Source organism: Puma concolor, chromosome B3, assembly GCF_028749965.1.
Source record: "Puma concolor isolate L17-30 chromosome B3, mPumCon1.1.hap2, whole genome shotgun sequence".
NCBI lineage: Eukaryota > Metazoa > Chordata > Mammalia > Carnivora > Felidae > Puma > Puma concolor.
In genome coordinates, this window is record NC_141672.1 from 81201012 (window position 1) to 81218129 (window position 17118).

The 17118-nt window shown below is 36.0% G+C and overlaps 1 protein-coding gene across 1 annotated transcript in view; it reads right to left on the reverse strand.

The window, feature by feature from the left end:
• The window catches only part of AQR (aquarius intron-binding spliceosomal factor), a 98892-nt gene that overhangs the window by 71939 nt on the left and 9835 nt on the right, over positions 1-17118 (reverse strand). The window contains exons 3-7 of the mRNA XM_025918898.2: positions 16927-16983; positions 13442-13482; positions 5769-5804; positions 2938-3058; positions 185-325 (exon numbers count right to left, since the gene is read on the reverse strand). Coding sequence (XP_025774683.1) covers positions 185-325; positions 2938-3058; positions 5769-5804; positions 13442-13482; positions 16927-16983 — 396 coding nt within the window. The remainder of the gene's footprint in view (positions 1-184; positions 326-2937; positions 3059-5768; positions 5805-13441; positions 13483-16926; positions 16984-17118) is intronic.

Below are 17118 nucleotides of genomic sequence, written 5' to 3' on the forward strand. Positions count from 1 at the left end.
GAGAAGTGGCTAAAATTAAGCTTTTGGCATTATCCATATTCCCCACTACCATTGGATGAAGAGTTGGCTACAGAGATAATCTCATTTATGTTCAACTTAAAAAAATAAAATAAAATAAAAAATAAAACCACCACCACCACCACCAAGAAAATCTGAGTTTCCCCCAAAGATAAAGTAAAATTACCAAACTATTGAAGCAATGATCAAGAAAAAGCAGTAAGACCGTCTGTTCATGGAGTGAAAATTCACCATCAGTTTCAGCTAATGCTGCTTTCAAGATACACTTAAAAAAAAATGGGAAGTGATCTGGCTTCTTCTTAAAAGTCTGAAGAGAGAAAGAATAAAAATTTAATTTGAAATGGCTTGCAAGCCCTCTCTTTTCTCCCTTAAAAAAAAAAAATGGTCATTCTTTAGAAGTCTATTAACAAAAGCAAATAATTGCAAAAAAGACTATTTGGTTATTTATAATTAATAGTAGCAAGTCAAATACAGGTTTCTGGCAAGATCATGAAAGAGTTGCAGAAAATTTCACCTAATAAAATAATGGGTTTTTTTTTTCTTGTTTTTAAAAATATTTTTATTTTTTCATTTTTTTTTAAGGAATCTCCACACCAAACGTGGGGCTTGAACTCAGGACTCCAAGATTAAGAGTCACATGCTCTACTGCCTGAGTCAGCCTGGTGCCCCTAAAATAATGGCTTGAATTCCTTTATTTTTTTTCTTTTATGGATTATGTTCATATTTAGCTTAGTCTTTGTTTTTTTTTTTTTTTTTTCAACGTTTATTTATTTTTGGGATAGAGAGAGACAGAGCATGAACGGGGGAGGGGCAGAGAGAGAGGGAGACACAGAAACGGAAACAGGCTCCAGGCTCTGAGCCATCAGCCCAGAGCCTGACGCGGGGCTCGAACTCCCGGACCGCGAGATTGTGACCTGGCTGAAGTCGGACGCTTAACCGACTGCGCCACCCAGGCGCCCCTTAGTCTTTGTTTTCTAAGAATCTGAAATGTTTTAATTCTTATGACTTAAAGCAAGAAAAACAACATCTTTAGCAAAAGTTAGTTTCCCACTGATGACTCTCAATGACAGCCTCTCCTGCTTTGTATTAGCTCTTCACTTTCAACATGAAAATAATATTTTAAAAAAGTAAATTAGGTAAATACATTCAAGTTCCTCACTGAACTATGCCCCCCATCTAGTTACTTCCACATCCCTCTTCTTTCATAGAGAAGTGCTCCAAATGTGTGGTATACACTAGTTGCTTTCATGTACTTCTCTACAAGCTTCCACCCCAGCACTCCCCTGAATCTTGATCGCTATCAAAGACAATGGAATCTTACCAGCCCCCTACCCTAGCCCTCTACAATGTGCTGAGGGTTCCTCTTCTCTTGCTGCGTACACAGCACTATTCTAGGGTTCTAGCCCCATTCTTCTTTTCTCCCTCCCATGACTTCAAAGACCACACACTAATGATTCCAAATATATATCTTCAGTCCAGATTACTCTCATTAACCCTAGATCCCAAGATTCCTCTGCCTACTAGACAATTTCATCTAGATAACTGAAAGGCAATCTAAATTCAGGAAGTCCAAAACTCAATTCAACAATTTTATACCCTTCAGAGTATTTCTCAACCCTCTATGATTACCTATCTTGGTAAATGGCAGAATCATCTATTATACTCAGTTGCCCAAGTCTGGAAAATTATTGAAAATAACACCCTTCCTTAATACTAATTATTCAGCTATGAAATGCAGTCAATTCTACTTTCTAGAAAATCTGTGTGTAACCTCTTTTCTTAATCTGTATTTCTCTTTTTCAAGCCCTAATCACCAAAATGGTCATTTTAACATGCGAACTGATCACGTCATTGTTTAGCTCAAAAAAAAAATCTTCCTTCTCCCTTCCTATAGTAGCTTGAATAAACTTCAAGAAATACCCAAGACCTTTCAATAGTACACAAAGCACAGTTTACTTTGGGCTCTCATCTGCCCAAAGATGGCAATTATTTAATGAATATTCGAGAGAAGGATCTATGGGTTTATCTTAAAGAATCTAACATTTTCTTAATTCAGAGACCATTGCCACAAAAAGATGACAATTACCCATGCCTTTTTTTTATTTAAAAGAGTTGATGAGCTGACCATTTTATGGCAGCCAAAGAAAACCTAGACTTTGGACCTCTACTGAACAAGCCTCTATTACACTAGCACAAAGAAAAAATGTCTATTAGAAATTTCTAAAAGGGAAAGCAGACTCTAAATCAGGGATAAAGAGAAAACTGAAATTACAATATAAACATCTGTCTTTACGTTGGCAACATTACTGTACATAAAACTACAAATACATACTCCCTGTTGTGAAAAAGGACACTGAAAAATATTATCCTATTTGAGCACTATTTGTGCTAATAATACAAACTTCATGTTAATCTCAGGCAAAAGTTTTTATAATCCATGCCATTCTTCATATCAAGCACAAAACAAAAATAATTTCACTTTCTTAATTTTTTAGTTCATAGTAAATTAGTTTGAACAATGTATTGAAACAAAAAAAATAGCATTTTTCATGTATCCATTTTTTTCTCAACGTTACTTTATTATTGGGTGAAGTTTTGTTCTAAAAGTATTATTTGGGGGCATCTGGGTGGCTCAGCAGTTAAGTGTCTGACTCTTGATTTCAGCTCTGATCATGATCTCAGGGTTCATGAGTTCAAGCCCCATGGAGGGCTTTGTGCTGATAGTGTGCAGAGACAACTGGGAATTCTCTCTCTCTCTCTGCCCTCCCCCCACTCGCTTTCTCTCTCTTTCTCAAAATAAATAAACCTAGAAAATAAATATATAAAAGCATTATTTATTATCAGTAAAAAGTTCTGCTACTCTTTAATCGCTTAAAGTGAGCACAGTATGAAAGCTACGAAGTAATTTAAATCTGTTACCTCCCATGCAGGGACATTTTCTCTGAATTTCTCATTCACCATACAGCAGATTGACATTAAGTAGGCCTTGCTGGACACCTCTGGAGAATAATTCATCCAGAGGTAATTTTCAAGATACTGGCTGTGAAGAGTAAAAAAGCACAGAATATTTCATTAGTTATCACCACTCGCTATATGTCACTCGCCTGGAAAAGCGTTAATTATCTAAAACTTTCTGAAAACTTTTTAAAAAACTATGTAACTTGAGAATCCTTCACAGATTTACCTATAATCTAGGTCACTACCTGCTACAAACTTATATATAGCAATTGCAGCTTTGTAGAATGAGAGTTTACACTTTCAAGGTAGGAAGACAGCAAAGATTACTAACGTATGTAATTATCACCCTCAGAACACTGGATATTCCCTATCTAAATCTCTTTGTGAAGTAAAAAGCCAAAATGATATAATGGGCAGGTTCAGCAGATAAATGTATCTAAGACCTTAATACTACCTCATACGAAGACCAACTGACTTCTAGAAACTAAAGAGATTTAACAATCAAAAAGAAGCTAATTTTAATACTTAATTTACTAGGTATATTCAACATAAGTCAATTTACAAGGTAACTAGCATTTTCCTCTTAAAATACCAAAATTCTTATTTTAAGACCGTGGTGAAAATATTCCTCAAGAAATTTAAGTATTTCTAATTTCTAAAATACAACTTAAGTCTTTTTTTTTTTTTTTTTTAATCATTCAGGGTAGTTATAAACATCAATTTTTATACAGGGGTTAAAATACCCTCGAGCACTAAAAAAAGCAAGGTGTTTTATTCCCACTTTAAATCACTCCGCATACATGCTGCAATCACTCACATATGTGTGTACGTACGTATGCACACATGCAACCATGCACGCACACCCACCCATAGTTAAGTGTTTATACTCCTCTATAGCACTGTAATTTTTCTACTTCCTCTTATGCTTACATCAGTATTTCCACAGATCTATCTTTAGCAATACTTAGTTTATTTAGAAGAATCTTGAAAACTGAATAAGTGGAATTTTACCTGAAATAATGGTCAAGAGGCTCCAAGTAAGATACCTGAGTGCTCTTTCATAAATAATATGCACAAAGTTTCATTTCATTCCTCTCTTACAAGTATAAATTCCTTTTTCCTGAATTATGCCCTTCAGAACGTCTGTCAACAAGTCTGTTAGTGTTAATCTATCTGTCTGAAATTTCTTTATTTCATGATAGTTTAGCTGGTTATACAATTGTTTCTGGGTTGTTGATGATTTTTTTCTTGTATTAGTCTCATTCTATTCCATTCTCTATTACTACAACTGAGAAATCTACAATCTATGCGTTCTTTATGTTTTTTTTCCCCTCTAGCATACGGTAAGATCTTCATTCCATCTTTACCACTCTTCAGTTGCTCTAGTCAGAATTTACTGTACTTCCTGAATCTAAGACTCCCATATTTCAACTGTAGAAATTCTCAACCACCATCTCTTCTAAATTGCTACTCCTCTTTTCTAAATCTCTTCTGAAATTGATTGGACTTTCTAATTTTAGCCTTCGTATCTCTAAATTTCCTTTTATATTGTCATCCCTATTTCTCTTTGCTATTATCTAATTAACTTCCTATATTCCAATTCACTAATTTCCCTCTTGCCTGTGTCTAATCTGCCACAGGCCTATGTTGTTTTATTGTGCGTTGCTTTATTCATTGCAGATGTCGCATTTTTCAAACTGAACGTTTGTGGCAATGCTGCACTGAGCAAGTCTATTAGCACCATTTTTTCCAACAGTATTTGTTCACTTTGTGTCTGTCATGTTTTGGTAGTAAGATTTACCAAAAAATTGGCAACAGGATATTTCAAACTTTTTCATTATTGTTATATTTGTTATGGTAATCCATGATTAGTAAATATGACTTGTTGAAAACTCAGATGTTTAGCATTTTTTAATAATAAGGTATTTTTAAATTAAGGCATGTAAATTTTTTTAGACATAATGGCACTGCACACTTAATAGACTACAATATAGGTACTATAAATATAACTTTCATATGCACTAGGAAACCAAAAAAACACGTCTGCCTTGGTTTATTGCAGTGGTCTGGAAATGCCCCTGCAATATCTCCAAGGTATGCCTGCATTTAATTTGTCCATTGAATTTTTAAATCTCAAACGTTTTTACTTCCATTTTCTCCAAATCTACCCATTTTTAGCATCTTGTTCCATGTTCACATATTCAATTTCTTTTTTTATACTTATAGTAACTTTAAACATACTATTTGATGGTATATATAAATTATTTAATTATCTCAGGTCCTGGGTGGGCAGGGTGGAGAACGAATTCTGTTCTTTCAACTTGCTTATAGTTGATTCTTATCCTAATGTGCTTTGTAATTGGGAGTTTGAACTCACCTTTACCAGGGTTTTATCTATGGGAATTTTTGTGCAATAGTTGGAATATATAAGTGTATATTTGTTTCTGCCACATGCCTCAGAGATATCACTGGCTTGCCACAGTTTTTAACTGTAATGTTTTATTTTGGGAGTTAAGTAACAGCAAACTCCAAACCCATTCTTTACATTTTCAGATGAGGAATCAAGGCTATGAGAGTAAATGATTTGCTCAAGATCATACAGGTATATGGGTGGGAGGATGGGTGAAATAGATGATGGGGATTTAGGAGTGCACTTGTCATGATGAGCACGGAGTTGGAATTGATGAATCACTATATTGTACATCTGAATCTAATGTAACACTGTATATTAACTATAGTAGAATAATAATAAAAAAGGTATACTCCATCTTTAACTTTGTCTTTAAACTCACCTAAATTCCAAGAGCATTATCTTTCTGATGGCAAACCTAAAAGTGTAAAAGTAAAAATAAAAGTGTTTAAACAGAAAATACAAACATTTCAGAGTTACTGATGCAGATGCATTTTGGAATCTTGTGTTAATATTGACTCACATAGCAGAATAATCATATTTTAATATACATTGAGAAAAGCTAAATTTGCTTCTATATTTTTTCTTTATATTTCATCAGGGTAGTTTATTTTATTTTTAAAACTTTTTTTCTTTAATGTTTATTGCTTTTTGAGAGATAGAGACAGAGTGTGAGCAGTGGAAGGGCAGAGAGAGAGGGAGATACAGAATCCAAAGCAGGCTCCAGGCTCTGAGCTGTCAGCACAGAGCCTGATGTGGGGCTCGAACCCACGAAATGTGAGATCATGACCTGCCCCAAAGTTGGAAGCTTAACTGACTAAGCCACCCAGGTGCCCCCATCTTATTTTTAAAACCAGAAATTACTTAAGTGAAATCTTTTTTATTTTTTTTTAATGTTTGTTTATTTTTGAGAGAGACAGAGACAGAATGTGAGTGGGTTAGGAGCAGAGAGAGACAGAGATACAGAATCTGAAGCAGGCTTCAGGCCCTGAGCTATCAGCACAGAGCCTGACATGGGGCTCGAACTCACGAGCTGTGAGATCGTGACCTGAGCCAAAGTCGGACGCTCAACTGACTGAGCCACCCAGGCACCCCTACTTAAGTGAAATCTTATCCTACTCATATAACAAACACAACAAGCACCACAACACAGAAATATAACATATAAGTTAAAAAGGCAAGTAATTTTTTTTAAAGTTTATTTTTGAGAGAGCGAGCGCAAGAGGGAGAGGGACAGAGAGAGGGAGACACAGAAGCAGGCTCCAGAATAAGGCAAATAATTATAATCAAAACACAAATGTTCATCATTATTCATAACACTGGATCACAACTGCCAAAACCAAAGCACTGACCACCATTCTTTTTTTAAGCTTATTTAGAGAAAAAGAGAGAGAGAGAGAGCATGTGTGTGCCAGAGCATGAGCAGGAGAGGGGCAGAGAGAGGGAGACAGAGAATCCCAAGCAGCCTCCACACTCAGTGGGACTCAAACCCACCAACCATGAGATCACAACCTGAGCCAAAATAGTCAGATCCTCAAACAACTGAGCCACCCAGGCATCCTACCTAAAGTCATGCCCTCCTGAAAGTACAAGAGACACATGCATCTATATCACAAACACAGGAATCAGACTTTTCAAAGGTTTCATAAGTTTTGACATTAAGTCTACAAAATTAGAAAATTGTGGAAGGAACAACAGGTTTTGGCTAGGATGCGGAGGAAGGGAAACTCTTTTGCACCGTTGATAGGAATGCAAAGTGGTGCAGCCACTCTGGAAAACAATGTGGAGGTTCCTCAAAAAATTATAACCCAGCAAATGCACTACTAGGAATTTATCCAAAGGACACAAAAATGCTGATTTGAAGGGGCACATGCACCCCAATGTTTATAGCAGCTCTATCAACAATAGCCAAAGTATGTTAAGAGCCCAAATGTCCATCGACTGATCAATGGATAAAGATGTGGTACGTATATGTGTGTGTGTAGCGCACGCACACACACACACACACACACACACACACACACACACACACACACACACACACACACACACCAGGGAATATTACTCAGCAATGAAAAATAATGAAACTTTGCCATTTGCAACAATGTGGATACAACTAGAAGGTATTATGCTAAGTGAAATAAGTCAGAGAAAGATATCGTATGATTTCACTCATATGTGGAATTTGAGAAACTCCACAGATGAACACAGGGGAAGGGAAGTGAAAAATAAGATAAAAACAGAGAGGGAGACAAACCATAGGAGACTCAAATACAGAGAATAAATTGAGGGTTGCTGGAGGGGATGTAAGTGGGAGGACGAGTTAAACGGGTGATGGGCATTAGGGAGGGCACTTTTCAGAATGAGCACTGGGTATCATATGTAAGAGATGAATCACTGGGTTCTACTCCTGAAGCCAACACTGTTCGTTAACTAACTTGAATTTAATTTAAAAAAAAAAAAAAAAGAAAAGAAAATTGTGGAAGGAATATTAGCTCTCTTTACTGTCTATTTTTAATACAAGTATTGTACTTCATGCATAAATGATGCTGTAGCTACCAGGTAACTCTCTAAAGGCTGGTTCAAATGTCCACTAATTTAGTTTTATCATTTTGTATACTCGAAATAAAGCAGTCAGACCAGAAAACTGCCACTAGATAATATTCTCCCGCTTAGAAAGTTAAATGTCTATGCATTACGAATTTATAATACGCCAGGAGACCATTACCCTGTCAAAATCCTGTTCCACTGACTTCTGATCTCTTAAATAGTTTCACTAAGCAAGCAGTGTCACAGAACTTTAGTGAGAATAAAATGCAGGTTTTTATTGTGCAAAAAAGCACAAAGATACAACACTGGCAAGGTACTGGCCTCTACAGCCAGCCAGGTCACTGAGTGGATACAACATCTTGTGTGTCAGACACACTAGGTTTCCTTCCAGCTGCAGACACTTCACTTTAATAGCATGCTGGAGAACAGAATTCACTCAGTGCCCACTATGCACAAAACTGCAAGCTTCATTTCATCAGCCAAATAGGACCTCATGATGAAAGAGAGAAAAAATACCAGCACATGAGACGGAAGACAGTATTCTGGTCATGATTCAGTGTTACCCTGACAACATCTTTTAAACACTCTGGGACCCAGTTTCCTCATACTCAAAAGAGGCAAAGTGGCCCATTTATTTCTGGACGACTAGACAAGAAAAAAAGAAGTCATGGGTCAAGATAAAACAAAAAGCACTCTGAAAAACACTCAATTTCTCTTCTAGCAATTTTGGCCATACTCATTAAATTTGGAGTTTTATGCTTCTGCCAATAAGTTTTGCTATTGTAATTGCCCGCTGCTTCTTCTCTTGGGATATGGTTGTGTGAAAACATGAAGTCTAAGGTTGTGGCAGCCCCCTTGCAACCATACAGGGAAAGCCAAAAAAAACCACACCTGTGAAAAGGCTGACGAAGGCCCTCACGTGAACTTCTGAACTACCCATTTCCAGATTTATTATAAAGTAGATGATTAAGGGGTGCCTGGGTGGCTCCGTCGGTTAAGCGTTCAACTTTGGCTCAGGTCATGATCTCACAGTCTGTGAGTTTGAGCCCCGCATGGGGCTCTGTGCTGACGGCTCGGAGCCTGGAGCCTGCTTCGGATTCTGGGTCTCCATTTCTCTCTGCCCCTCCCCCGTTCATGCTCTGTCTCGCTCTGTCTCAAAAATAAATAAACATTAAAAAACAAATAAAAAATAAAGTAGATGATTAAAAAAAACAAATAATAGTGAACAAAAGAGGTCAGCCACAAAAGGGTGTATGCCATGTGGTTCCATTTATTCAAAACAACCAAAACTACAGTGTTCATGTTTCCATACTTACATTTTACAGCGTTAAAGCTAAAGGCTATGAAAAGGCCTCTGGGATGCTGACAAATGTTGGCTTTTATTACCTTGGTGGTGGTTATGAATGATAATAATTCAGAAGGCTATACATTTCTGTTTTATGCTCTTTTCTGTGTTAAATTTCATAGTAAAGGAGTTTAAACATTTTTAAGTCTTTTTTTTTCCTTATTTAAGTAATCTCTGCACCATGTGGGGCCCAAACTGATAACCCCAAAATCAAGAGTTGCATGCTCTTCTGATTAAGTCAGCCAGGCCCTCTGGGGTTTAAATATTTTAAATGAAAACAAATATAAACATGGGCAAAAGTAAACTACACAATAACTCACTTTTTTCCTGCACAAAACTCACTTAGATGTATTCGTAACAGAATTAACAGCCATAACCAAAGTGTACTGGTGAGGGGAGTTCTAAAAGGCAATAGACCCTGTACTACTTAAGAACATAGTACTGGAAAAGAGTCAAAGAACCAGGATTTAATACCTGGCTCTTCCTCTAACTGGGAAACATTTTGAGCTAGCTACTTAACCTCTCTCTGTACTGCAGTTTACTCATCAATAAAATGAGGATAATAACAGTGAGTAGCACAGGGTTGTCGTGAGGAAAAATGAGCTACTATATATGCAAGGTGCTTAGAGCAGAATCTGGCACATAGTAAGCACTCAACAAATAATAATTACGATTATTTTGAAGGCTTTAAAATTAAACAGATGAAAATATGTTAAGACACACTTGCCAAATTTGATAATGGTAAGGACAGCAAATATGAATCAATCACATGGCTTATTGGGCAATATATTTTACTACTTTTGAGATCCTAAAAGTTATCATTTATACCATGAGAATATTAAGAACTGACTGATTTATTTCCCAGATGCCTCCTTTAGAAATAGGGTTGATATGCAAAAATGTATATTACAAGAACCTTAATGTAGAATACTAAAGAGTACCTTATGGCTGGCTATAAGTGGCCTATTTTGATAGCCTACAAACAAGTTAATAATCTTACATCAAGTCATTTCCCCAGTAATGAAGATGCTATCAGCACATAACTCAGCAAAACAGCTTCCTCAGACACTAGTCTAAAAAATTGTCATTTAAAAATTTAAATAAACATCATTTACATTAGAGATAGGGATTAAAGACTATGCTTATCATGATGAAAAACATATATACATTATAGTTTCTGTGTTATGGAAGTGCATTTAACTTTTTGAACTTTGAGATTTGGAAGCAGAATGTAATCAGCTTACTTTCATTTAAGTATTCAACAATGTATACACGACGAGAAAATGGCTATTAAGAGAGCCATAAGTCCTAGTGAGTCTGGCCAACAAGTTACTTCCTTCAGCAATTAAAAATAATGTAGCCAAATATATAACTTATAAATCACTGGCAGTGGTTATTAGTTACATAAAAACTATCTTTAAGGAAGAAATATTAATAGCTAAAGTTAAATGAAACAAACAAAAAACAAGCAATTACTATCCACTGGAATAAAAGCCTGTTCTGAAAAAGACAGAAAACTAGTTGTGAAGGTCCAAGATAATTTTCAGATTGGTATATCCTTAATATGTAAGAAAAAAGAATGCTAGAATTTATCTACCCATTCATTTAAGTTTTCTCAGGCAATTTCATCCATACCCAATGCCAGACCAATAAGACATATGTTAAATTAAATACCTGCTCAAATGTTCATATATTCAGAGGATTCCCCTGATCATTCAATCTAAAAAAGCCCTTGTCACTACCCTAAACACACTTCTTTTTTTTAAGTTTACTTATTCATTTTTTGAGAGAAAGAAAGAGAGAGTGTGAACGGGGAAGGGGTAGAGAGAGACAGGGAGACACAGAATCCAAAGCAGGCTCCAGGCTCTGAGCTGTCAGCAAAGAATCGGACGTGGAGCTCGAACCCATGAACTGTGATACCTGAGCTGAAGTTGGATGCTCAACTGACTGAGCCACCCACACGCCCCAGGAGACAGAGAATCTTAAGCAGGCTCCATGCCCAGCATAGAGCCCAACATAGGGCTTGATCTCACGACCCTGGGATCATAACCTGAGCCCAAATCAAGAGTTGGACACTTAACCAACTGAGCCACCCAGGAGCCCCTAAACACACTTTATTTTAATTCATAGCACTTACTACCTGCTGACATTATATACCTCTATATTTCCTATCTGTCTAGACTAGAAATAGAGCATAAGCTCGGTGAGCAGAGACTATCTGTCACGTTCACTGTTGTACCCTTAGCATTGAAATGGTGGTTGATAAATGTAGGCTCAACCTTGCCCTCTTCTGAGCTCTACACGGAGATACCCAATGGCTTATTCTACATCTCCATCTAAATGGCTCTTTAGTACCTAGAATTCAACATTTCCAAAAGTGGACTATGATCTATGCCCAACCCCAGCCCTAATGACAATAGCAGAAGTCAGTAATGGAATCACTCACTAATCACCGGGCAACCTGAGCCAAAAACTTAGAAGTCACCCTTGATTCCCCCCTTTCCCTAACCCACCAAGTCCAACGAGCAACCGTCTTTTCATTTCTATCTCAATTTGGCACTCTTCTCCACCTTCAAACATCATTCAAGCCATCATTATCGTAAACCTAACTACTACAATACTCACCCTTATTTCCTGCTTCTTATCAACTCTAAATTCTTTTTTTAAAAGATCATCATCATGCTTACAACTCTTAACTGGCTTCCCATTATTCTTCAAATAAGAAACAAAATCTTTAACATGGTCTTTGGCCCTGTCTCCTTTTACATGCTCACGAATCAATCATTAAAGCAAAAACAATTAGCCTCTTATTTTGACAATAACATGGATTTACCTTCACGATATTTAGTAAAATTAACCTTCTAGGAATCAAACACATGAAAAATAACAAATCTGAGATTTTAAAGTTTTGTTACATTCACAACCTAAATGTTTTCATTTCATATTAAAACACTTAGGGGCACCTGGGTGGCTCAGTCAGTTGAGCGTCTGTCTTCGGCTCAGGTCATGATCTTGCAGTTCATGGTTTCCAGCCCTGTGTAGGGCTCTGAGCTGACAGCTCAGAGCCTGGAGCCTGCTTCGGGTTCTGTGTCTCCCACTTTCTGCCCCTCCCCCACTCATGCTGTCTCTGTCTCTCTCTCTCAAAAATAAACAAACATCAATGGGGCGCCTGGGTGGCTCGGTCGGTTAAGCGTCTGACTTCGGCTCAGGTCATGATCTCACGGTCCGTGGGTTCGAGCCCTGCGTCGGGCTCTGTGCTGACAGCTCAGAGCCTGGAGCCTGTTTCGGATTCTGTGTCTCCCTCTCTCTGTGACCCTCCCCCGTTCATGCTCTGTCTCTCTCTGTCTCAAAAATAAATAAACGTTTAAAAAAATTAAAAACAAAAAACAAAAAACAAAAAAAAAAAAACACAACACATTTAGTCAACTGTCCTTCCACGATACTCACTGGGCATCCATGTCTGCAGGTGCAAATATAAAAATATGCCTCAAATACATTAGTTTAAAAAAAAAAAAGACACGATATGGAATGGTGTGTAGAGTATAATCTTTCTGTATTTAAAAAAAAATCAGGGAGGGGGCTAGATACAGATATATATGTAGATAAATTGAGGGTTAAAGGATAGGGAAGATTTCTTGAAACTTACCTCCTTCTTTACATTGTTCAAATATAATTTTCATTTTTTATTTTTATTATTTTATATATATGCTATACATCATTTATAAAACGTATATTTTGGGATGCCTGGGTGGCTCAGTCGGTTAAAACGTATATTTTACTACTTTGTATAAAGTATTATTATGTATGTTTTACTTTTATAATTTTTAATAATATTTTTAAAAGATTTATCAAAGAAAATTAGTATTAGTTCAACTGAAATAAAATCTCCATGTTTACTGTCCCTCATGTTTCATCAGAAACAAAATAAACCTGATGGGATTTAATCCCTCTAAACGAAGTCAAAAATTAGGAAGCAAGAAAATAATGTATGGCTCTTCAGCAGCTACATATAAAGTTTTTCTAGCCACCATCTCCCTGATAACAAAATCTAACAGAAAAATAAAAGGTCCAAGTTATGATCTCATTTAGCTTAGAAATACAGAAGAGATCCAATTTGGTCCCACCTAATCCCTATGTATGAAAATTAAACTCATTCTTACCTCGATTTGACAATCTCTTTTTCATATATATCTTCAATGACCTGTTATCAAAAATATAAAAATGTTTAATATTTCAAACATTTTTTTATCCTAAATTGATAGTTTTCTATTACTGAGTTACTGAGATTACACAAAATAACTTGGTTTAGGATATCAAATACTACTGAAATAATAATTAAGAGATCTTTATAATCTCATCACATTCCTCAAAATGTAAAATAACAGAAAGCAAAGTTGTAGAAGAAGATAAATAAAATATGTCCACATAAAAAGATTCCTAGAAACAATCATTAAACGATATGTTCAAGGTAGCTCTATTGTGAACGTCTAAGATGACTTATTCATAATATTTCTAGGAAAAATAAAAATTCACAAATAAGAATATTTTTAAAAACTTAAAAGTGTATGTTATCAGACTCCATGTAAGAATGATAACAATGTACTTTCAAAAGCCAGACAGTAAACTAGAAGTGTGAAGACATAAAAGAAGCAGATTACAAGTTGGTTTTCCAAATACACACAATGAAGCCTCAGAATTTCAATTCTTTTGGGTTAGTGAGGCCAGGATGCTGTGATACTTCAGAATTCAGCATTGATATTGGAAGCCTGGTTCAAATCACCCATTTTCATTGCAGATAGCTAGAAACCTTGCCTAGGACAGCTCTAAGGCTCACTTTCCCAATCTACAAAAAGGATCTACACAAAGTATCCCACAGGGTTGCTACACAAAGTATCTACACGAAGTATCCCACAGGGTTGCTATAAATAAGATACCACATGTAAAGAATTTAGTGCAAATGTTAGCATATGTGAGTCTTTAACAACAGTTACCAGCAGAAGTAACAGAAGTGCTACTAATAATACTTAAAAAAAATCCTACTGTAAAATTATGAAGTCCTTTAACATGGTCATATATTTTACTCTAGCTATATCTTTTAACTGCTCAAAGTTATTTGTCACGTAAATGTGGGTGATAGAGGGAGGAAGACAGTGAGGCAAACGAGTCTTATTCAATTTAGAAAAAATTTCTGTTATTGCTTTTCTTTTTATAAAAATTCAAATTAAATAATAAAATGAAAGGCATAATCTTTAAATACCAACCTACAATAAAGTTCTTCTAAACAGATATACATAACTTCATTCAGTATTATAACTAGTGTTAACTAAAATGATCTGGATATAATCTTTGAAAATCTAAATATAGAGCTGAGCCTGGGTGGCTCAGTCAGTTAAGCATCCGACTTCAGCTCAGGTCATGACCTCACGGTTCACGGGTTTGAGTCCCGTGCTGGGCTCTGTGCTGACAGCTCAGAGCCTGGAGCCTGCTTCAGATTCTGTGTCTTCTCTCTCTGCCCTTCCCCTGCTTGTGCTCTCTCTCTCTCTCTCAAAAATAAATAAAAACATTTTTTAAAAATTAAAAAAATAAAAATAGATGAAAATCTTAACAATTAGGTTCAACTCAATCTAGTTGCATCATTAAAATATTCTTGTTATTAGTGAAAAATGACCCTAGGAACCCCCAGACAACATATACAAACACATACAAACAGCATATAAAATAAAGCAATTCTGGTAGTAATTAGAGTGATTAACACATACATGTTTATGAATACCTCTCGACGAATACAGGGATTGCAGGCAAAACAAAAATATATTTACAAATGAAACATTTAAGCTCAAATAATGTAAGAAATTTCTGGTTAAGGGGCATCTGGGTGGCTCAGTCGGTTAAGCGTCCAACTTTGGGTCAGGTCATGATGGTTAGTGAGATCAAGCTCCACACTGGGCTCTCTGTTGTCAGTGCAGAGCCCACTTTGGATCCTCTGTCCCCCTCTCTCTCTTTCTGCCCCTCCTGTCTCGCTCTCTCTCAAAAATAAAGTGTTAAAAATTAAAAAAAAAAAAAAAAAAGAACTTTTAGGTTAAGTTCAGTTTTACCAAGCGTGCCTAAAGCATCACAACTCAATTTACAATGGCAGAACCTAAAGGGAGTCTTCATTAGCTGACCCTTGAACAATGGTGCCAATCCCCCACACACTCAAAAATTCATGTAGAACTTTGGACTTTCCCCAAGTTTAACTACCAATAGTCCACTGTTGAACAAAAGACTTACAGATAACATAAACAACACATTTCATATGCTATATATATTATATACTGTATGTACTCTTACTGTATCATATACTGTATGTTATATACAGTATATATATAGCATATAGTGTATGCTTATTGCATATACTGTATTACACACTGCTAGAAAAAAGAAAACACTACTAAGAAAACCATAAAGGGGGAGCCTGGTGGCTCAGTTGGTTAAGCATCCGACTTCGGCTGGGTCATGATCTTGCGGTTCCTGAGTTTGAGCCCTGCATCAGGCTCTGTGCTGACAGCTCAGAAAGTGGAGCCTGCCTCAGATTCTGTGTCTCCCTCCCTCTCTGCCCGTCCCCTGCTTGCACTAGTTTTTCTCTCTCTCTCTCTCAAAAATAAACATTAAAAAAAAAATAAGGAAGAAAAGACACATTTATAGTACTATACTGTGGATGTATATATACATACATGTATACACAGACCCATGTAGTTCAAACTTACGTTGATCAAGGGTCAATACTTGTTAAATGGCATTCAATGTTATCTCTGTTTCATTTAAAGATCTCTCTTTTAAGAATCTATTTCAGGGACTCCTGGGTGGCTCAGTCAGTTAAGTGTCTGACTCTTGATTTTTGGCTCAGGTCATGATCTCATGGTTGATGAGATCAAGCCCTGCATCCAGCACAGTGCTGGATTCTTTCTCTCTGACCCTCCTCAGCTCCACACAAGCATGCATATGCTCTCTCTCAAAAATAAGCAAAAATAAATTAACAAAACAAACAAACAAAAGAAAACAAAACATTTCAATGAGAATGAATCCTACATTTAGGAATTTTTGTTTTCATTTATCCTAAATTGTTCCAGTTGAACCATAAGTCCATTCCCTTATTTAAATATTACTGGTCTTTAGTTATCTAATCCTCTACCCTAAACAACTCCCACTGCTTCCACCATTTTTACAAATTTTTATCTCAGTTCATCAACCTAAAAATTAAAAAAAATATATCTTCTATCCTACATGTACTGTCAAAAATTGTACAGAAATTCCTGTATATTTACAAAGATATTCATTACATGGTCATTATAATAATGATAAATTTAAAATAATCTAAGAATCTATAAACAGGAAAACAATTAAATTATACACACAATTTTTGAAAAGCTTAACACAGTAAAACGACAATAGAGGTGATCTCTGGGTAGTGATTTTTATTTTCTAATGTGTAACTTCTACATTTTCCAAATATTCTAACATGAGTAATTGTTAGTCTGATAATTAGAAAAGTGTAATTTGAACTTAAAAAGAAATCATGGAATGCTTCTGTTGAATTAGCCCTTAAAAAAAGAGATACAAAGAACGTACCTATTCAAAAAGAATGTTGTAAACCAAAAATACTTACCTTTATATCAAAAGGTGATTTTTTCTTGATATGCGGAGCCCAGTATTTACATGCTAACTGCAAAAGTAAATAGTATAAACAATAAGTCACAGGTTCGTATCATTGTCGAGCACAAAGACTGAGATCATATATCAATAAGCTATTTTTTAACAAACACTACAGGCACTGGGGGACAGAGTAATTCTACTTTCT